The 7,247-nt window shown below is 49.9% G+C and overlaps 2 protein-coding genes across 9 annotated transcripts in view; one reads left to right on the top strand and one right to left on the bottom strand.

Moving 5' to 3' along the window:
* The window catches only part of IRGQ (immunity related GTPase Q), a 19,509-nt gene that overhangs the window by 5,246 nt on the left and 7,016 nt on the right, over window positions 1-7,247 (top strand). The gene's annotated exons all lie outside the window — the stretch shown is intronic.
* Window positions 3,340-7,000, bottom strand: ZNF576 (zinc finger protein 576). 8 transcript variants are annotated; one of them, XM_027766791.1, is made up of 3 exons: window positions 6,547-6,999; window positions 6,188-6,282; window positions 3,340-4,434 (listed from the first exon to the last, which is right to left on the bottom strand). In XM_027766791.1, the coding sequence occupies exons 2-3, from the start codon at window positions 6,264-6,266 to the stop codon at window positions 3,944-3,946; spliced, it is 570 nt and encodes a 189-aa protein (XP_027622592.1). In that variant the 5' UTR covers window positions 6,267-6,282; window positions 6,547-6,999; the 3' UTR covers window positions 3,340-3,943. The 8 variants fall into 8 exon arrangements, with proteins under 8 accessions (XP_027622592.1, XP_006142089.1, XP_006142088.1 ...); XM_006142027.3 differs by having other exon boundaries at window positions 6,554-6,997; XM_006142026.3 differs by having other exon boundaries at window positions 6,619-6,934.

The raw sequence follows: 7,247 nt of genomic DNA, 5'->3' as shown, positions 1-7,247 counted from the left end.
ACCCGGTGGCTTAAACTCACGCCAGGCGCAAGTGTGTGTGCGCCCAAGATCCCTAGAGGAGAATGGAGGTGAAGGGATTGTGGCGTGGCCATCCCCCCAGGTGCGTGATTTCTCACTCTCTTTCTGGCAAGCGCACACGCCCTATAACAAAAACCTCTCCCAAAAAAATTACTTTAACTTTCTTTATTTCAGTTTGACCAGAGAGGGACTGAATGAGAGAGAAAGTGAGAAAGCAAGCCACCAGGTCCAGAACTTGAACCACGGTTGGCCATGTGGGAGTTCAGCACCCTTAACCACTACCTGCCAGTCCCTATTTTTTTGTTGTTGTTGTTTTTTAAAAAGATTTTATTGGGGCTTAAAGTGCTGGACTTCTACATGGCCAACCATGGTTCAAGTCCCAGAGCAGGCGGCTTGAAAGTCACGCTGGGCATGTGTGTGTGTGCCAAAAATCCTGAGAGGAGAATGGAGAAGGGAATATGGTGTGGTCATCCCCTCTGGAGGGATGATTTCTCACTTCCTCTGTAGATGTCTGTCTCTCCGGTGAGCACATACTCCCTTTATAGCAAAATTCTCTTTAAAAAAGAAAAGTAAAGGACCAGCAGTTGGCATAATGGCTATGTCGCTATACCCCTGTGTAGTCAACCACGGTTTGAGTCCTGGACCCAGTGGCTTAAACTCACACCGGGCACGTGTGTGTGCATGCCCAATATACTGAGAGGAGAATGGAGAAGGGATTACAGCATGGCCACCCCCCCCCCGCGGGTGATTTCTTGCTTTCTGTTTTTCTGATGAGCACACACACCTTATAGCCAAAACCTCCCCATAAATAGGTAGAGGGACCAGCAGTTAGCATAATGGCTATGTCGCTGGACTCCCATGTAGTCGACCGTGGTTCGAGTCCCAGACCTGGTGGCTTAAATTCACACTGGGTGCGTGTGCGCGCGTGCCCAAGATCCTGAGAGAAGAATGGAGGAGAAGGGATTACAACGTGGCCAACCCTCCTGGGGAGTGATTTCTCACTTTCTATCTGTCTCTCTCTCTCTGGTGAGCACATGTGCCTCATAGCAAAAACCTTAAAAAGAAAGACAAACAAACTATCTTTCATTTTTTAAAACCATTTATTATTTATTTGTGATTTTCAAGCTGCTGGGTCTAGGACTCAAACCATGGTCAGCCATGTGGAAATCTATTGCCTCAACCATTATACCACCTAGCAGCCTAATTTTTATTTTTTAATTTGCCAGAGGGCATATGTACTCACCAGAGAGGGTCAGTGAGAAAGTACCCCATGTGGTGTAGTCAAACCATAGTCCTTTCTCCATCATTCTCATGGGATTTGGGATGTGTACACATGCATGCCCGCGATGTTTTTGAAACTGCCAGTCTGTGACTTGAACTGCATGGCCAGCCCTGTGTGCTCGAGCTCCTTAGCTGTTAGACTATGCGCTGGCCCTGTTGGTGCATTTCAAATTTGAGATTTCCATTTGTCATCGGAGTGGCTATATCTCATCTCTGGGGTTTGAGCTTTACATGGCATCATTGCTGATGCTATTTAAAGTCTTGGGAATCATTGATGTCCGGGGAGTACAGAAAGAACAGGGAGCCATAGTGTGAGCCATAGTGTACTCATTGGGGCAGGCTCTCGGGAAGGCATGTGGCATTAGATCTTTAGATTTGGGATGGAAGAGCCACTGAAGGTGATGCCTTGGAAAAAAGTGATGACCAACCAACTCTAAACCAGTTTACCCCCGAGTCTCCTTGGGAGAGATCTAGGTCAGCCCTGCCTCAAATTCTTTTAAAAAAATTTTTCATTTGTTGTTATTATTATTTTAATTTGACTAGACAGAGATAGAGAGAAAGTAAATGCAAGAAAGCAAGCTGCCAGGTCTGGGGCTTGGACTGCAGCCAGCCATGTTGGAATCCAGTGTCTTTAACCACCACACCACCTGAAATTGTACACACACTCATGTCCATGCACACACACCTGTCCTGTTAAAGCTATTTCCCAAGGTGAGAATCTTAGTTTCTAGACTTGGATGTAGGTCTGCCAGTTAAACAAGGAGTCAGCAAACTTTTATTTTTTTAATTTCTTAAAAGAATTTTTATTTATTATATTTGATCAGAGAAGGAAGGGGGCAGGGAGTGAGAAAGCAAGCTGCCAGGTTTAGGATTCGAACTGCAGTCAGCCGTGTGGGAGTCCAGTGCCCATAACCACCACTCTACCTGCTGGTCCCAGGAGTCAGCAAACTTACTATAAAGGGCCATATGGCAACTATTTTGGGCTTCATGGGCCATAAGGTCTCTGTTGCAACTACTCAGATCTGCTATTCTACGTAAAAGCCATAGACAGTATATAAATGAGTGGGCACGACTGTGTTCTAGTAAAACTATTTGCAAAACGAGGCATCAGGCTAGATTTGGCCAGATTTACAGACCTCTGCCTTAGGCTGTAAATTCTGCTGTTTGTAACAGAGACCCAAAATATGGTGACTTAAACAAGATGGAGGTTTATTTCTGTCTTACATAACAGTATGGAAATAGGCTGGTCTGGTGGCACTGCTCCATGAGGTTGGCCAGAGACCCAGGCTCCCGCTGTCTTGTTGCTCTGCCATCCCATGTGTTGCCCTTGTCCTCATGGTCCAAGATGGCAGGATACCATGTCCAGATTCCAGTTACAAAGGTGGAGGAAGGCATGTTTCTTTCCCAAGCGTGAGGATTCTGCCCAGGAATTTAGCCAGAACTTAGTCACATGGCCACATCTAGTCGCAAGAGAATCTGGGAGATGTAGTCTTTTTTTGGCTACCAGGTGCCTCACTAATAATTAGGAGACTGTGTGTGTGTGTAGGGGGTCTCTACTTCATCCGCCTCACCCGTGGGCTTTAAAAGTGTCCCTCAAATAGAATCTGAATACTTAACGCAGGGCATCAGTCATCTCTCTCTAGAGACAGGGCAGGTACTGTAGGGTGTAAAACTGGCCTGGTGGGAGTCATCTTCGATCTGAGGGTGACTAGCTCTGCTGACAATGTAAGCCCTGGGTTGGGCTTTTGAAGTCAGCTGAAAATAGGATCTTCATGGGAAGTCTTCCCAATGTTGGCCAAATAAAACATGAAACAGAAGGTATCCCTGCTTGATTCCAAACCAGTTTCCCCACAGGGCTGGGCCAGCTTTTCCCTGTGCCCTTATGTCCTCTGGAAATTCCTGCTCTAAAGCCTGAGCTCCCTGTTTCAATATTTCAGTATAGGTGTTTTCTGGTTTTAGGTCCTATTTCTGTTAGCTTAGTCATGCCATTGCACATGTATCAAATAGATTTCATGACTAGAATGCCAGAAGAGATCTTAGGGCATTCAGTACCATCTGAGGCCGTGGCCCCTCCTTGAGTGGGGAAGGCTGGCAGTGGGTGGGAAGAGATAAGTACTCAAAATTGCAACCGTCATATGACCTAGGGTCCAGCTCCCATTTTGCTGCCCTGTCCCCCACACCCCACAGTACTTCATGTCTGGAACTCATCCAGTGGCCTCTGAGGCCAGGAACACCTCACGTTCCCCATCCTCCACCCCCAGCCTCCTGTTTAAGCACATTGGGGCAATTTGCTCTGATAGCCCATAGTGTCCACCTGTGAAGAATTACAGATGATTACACAGTCTTCAGGCTAGTTACTTCACTGGGAATGAGGAAGGTACAAACCATTTTCCCTCACTTTCTTGTTCATGTTTGTGAAACAGAAGAGCTGTCTATTGTCTGACTTCACTGTTTCCCTAAAGGCCCTGTGTGTCCTCCAAAGACTGATGCTCTAAACAAGAATCTTCTGGGTCTTATTTATCAAGATCCCTTTGCCTTCTTGGGAGAAGAAGCAGTCCCTCTAAGGCCTCCAGAAGACCAGCGCCCTACTCATGGGTGGGTCCACCACCCACAGCCCCTATCATGCGAAGGGCTTCAGCTGCACTCAGAGCTCCCCCCGGGCGTGACGAATGTAGTGGTGATGCAGCCCTGCTTCCTGGGCAAAGTCCTGACCACACTCAGTGCAGGTGAAGGGGCCAAGAGGAGCGCAGGCCTCATGCATCTGGCGGTGCCGCCTCAGAGAAGCAGCCTGCCCAAAGATCTTGCCACAGTCAGCACAAGGAAAGGTGGGCTGGGCAGTGCTGGGTGCAACTGGAGGGCAGGGCCTGGTGGCTGGACCGTGGCTGCGCTGGTGGACGATCAGGGCCTTGGAGGAAGGGAAGGAGCGGGCACAGGTGAAGCAGATGAAGAGGGCCCCCTGCAGCTTCTGGGCCACGAAGTCCGCTGGGTGCTCCCGCTTCATGTGACGCTCCTGGAACTTGGAATCTGCGAAGGTGATGAAGCAGCGGGTGCACTGCAGGGCCCCCAGGTGGCCTGAGGGATGTGGGAAGAGGTCGGGGGAGGCCAGCAGGAGTCTCCAGAACCTCTCCCGAGCCCCTAAATCATTACAACAATTAATACTGAGTGCTCCTTATGTTCTGAGCTCTAGCTAGTGCTGAACAGCACTACCGAAGAATTGTTACTCATTGTATAGATAAGCAGACTGAGGTATAAAGAGGTTAGGCAAGTTGCCCACAGTCATGAGGCTAGGCAATGAAATGGTGGAGCCAGGATTAGAACCCAGAGTCTACCTGTCAGACAAGAGTAGAGTGGTGATTAGAGCACAGTCTTTAGAATCAGACTGCCTGGAATCTTGACTCCACCACTTCCTAGGCCATTACAACAGTTTCCTCAGCCGGAAAATGGGGTAATAACAGTTTCTACTCCATTGGGTTGTTGGAAGAGATAAACAAATTAATTTTTACAAGTACTTTGAACAGTGTTCTACAACGGCTTGCAGTTACTACTGCTGAAAGAAAGAAAAGCACCCGAGCGTCTGGAATCTGGCCTAGTACTTACAGCTCAGCTGGGGTGTTCTGTTGAACATAAGCAATTTCATAAGATATCAACAACAGACAGGGCCATGCTATAGCCAGGATGAAACAAGACAAGACCAGGCCATGATGCTGTCTGAACACCGAACATGAATGTTGTCCATGCCACGGAAGTGACCAAACACCCCCATCCTGGCTAATGTAAAAGACTACTGCTGCTTTATTGGTCACAGCCTGAGCCTGGCTTTTTCCCTCCCTCTTCCTGGATGAAATTTATTAAGATAGTCAGATTTGCCCTTTCCTCCTGGCTGTATCCAATCCAAACAAAGTAACTTCCCACAAACCCAAATCCTGTAGGTCCTTTTTAATACTAAGACACCCCACAATTCCCCCATGTTGTGTACTCTTCATTGCAATGAGCAATAAACTACTTGTTCAACTATAGTTTTTTGGTGATCTTTTGCTGGAGGGCATAAACACTACAGCTCTTGTTGCAAATACCTAACCTCTCTCTGGCTCAGTTTCTTTTTATTTATTTATTTATTTAGGAGAGGTTTTTTTTGCTATAGGGCGCATGTACTTGCCAGGAAGACAGAGTCAGAGAGACAGAAAGCAAGAAATCACCCCCCCCTGGGGGGGGGGGGTGGACATCCCTTCTCCATTCTCTGGGGATCTTGAGCACGCACACACATGTGCTCGGCGTGAGTTCAAGCCACTGGGTCCGGGACTTGAACCGCAGTCGACTACATGGGAGTTCAGCAACATAGCCATTATGCGAACTGCTGGTCCCTCTAGCTCAGTTTCTTTATTTTAAAGTGATAATACCAATTCCATAGGGTCTGTTGTTGGGAGAACTGAATAGATAATGTTAAACTCAAGAGCGTATAATAAGCATGCAGTTGGAGTTGTTGCCCTTAAATGTCAAGCTGGCTACCTTCATTATCATCAGGCTTCCCTGTGCAGCTAATCCTCTTAACTGCCCTGAGCGGTGGGTAATGACAGACCCTTGACAGGTAGGGAAACTGAGTCCCAAGTCACAATGAAGGTCTAGGGCAGAGTTGGGACTGGAACCTTGGGGCTTTTCTCACAGTAGAGACTTCCCCAGTCATATTTCTAACCCAAGACTCCTGGAACCCACCCTAGCCCCCTGGAATGTATCTTATGTGGCCACAGCAGGGTGAGTACATCTGAGAGTCCTAAAATGCGGGAGAGGCAGCTCTTGGCAGGGGAGGCTCTGTGGCACCTTGGGCATTGAAATGCTGCAAAGGCCCATTTAACATCAACTCCTGCACCCCACCGTCCAGCCCAGTACTCACAGATGTTGCCTCCTGGACTGCCAGGACTCTTCAGTGAATCCTGCTGCTCCACGGTCTCTTCAGGCTGTGGGTCCTCCATGGTGACTACCACCTCTCTGGTCAAGGAAGAAGCACGTGTGAGTGAAGCTGCTAAGCTGTCATCAGCCTCACAGGGTTTGCTAGTCCTATGACCCCCGACATCGACAGAGGCTCTCCTCGTCAGCCTTTGTCTCTCACACATCTCCGTGGACTCTTATCTGATGAAGCTGTCACCAGAGAAGCTCCAAACCTCCCCAAAGGTTGGGTTTGTGACTCCCCTCATCTTGACATCAACCTCATCCTAGTCTCTCACGTGTCGTGGAACAGGCAGCGCTTCCCACCCTTTACCCGCCTCCTCCTGGGCCGCATCCTGTGACTCTTGTTCACCCAGAGCCCCCGCCTCCCACGCGCGCCTTCAGCCGCTGAGCCCCGTTACTCCCAAGCACTGTCTTCCGCTCCCTCCGCGGCGGGTCGCCCAGGCCTCTGCATTTCTCCATTCAGCCGACGGCCTTTCACTGTGCCTGCCGGTCGCTCGCCACAGCGCCACCACCCGGCGGGAAGCGAGGTAGGGCCCTCGGAGTCTCAGGGTCCCCGAGGTTTCCTTGCCCCTTCGCCTGATGAGCCTCTCCAAACCGAGATCCGGATTGCCATCCGGCAGTAGCAAAGTCGCGCCAACTCTGCCCTCAAAATAACGGGCGGGTCTTTCTTTGCACTGGGGCGCGTCATGATGACGTACCAGCCGCCCGTGCCGTACACGCTTAAGCTTATTGCGCAAGCATGGATAGGCGCTCCCCGCGCGCAGGCGCTTCGGCCCTCATTGTTCCCGGCTCTGGGGCCGGGGAGCCTGCGACTTGGGCCCTTCGGCGCAGGCGCAGCAAAGGGTTATGTCTCCGCAGTCACTCTTCCAAGACACACCCCCTCGTAGAGAGTGACGTCAGCTAGAGCCACCGAGCGCGTCCCGGCGTCCCTAAATCCGGGTGGTCTGGCCTCTTAGGCCTCCGTCCGCGGGACGTCAGGGTCGCGGCTTCTCGGCAGCCCACCC

This window comes from Tupaia chinensis, unplaced genomic scaffold (assembly GCF_000334495.1).
Source record: "Tupaia chinensis unplaced genomic scaffold, TupChi_1.0 Scaffold000067_1, whole genome shotgun sequence".
Classification (NCBI taxonomy): Eukaryota; Metazoa; Chordata; class Mammalia; order Scandentia; family Tupaiidae; genus Tupaia; species Tupaia belangeri.
The sequence above is the reverse complement of the archived record's forward strand: the minus strand, read 5'-3'. Positions and strand labels throughout refer to the sequence as shown.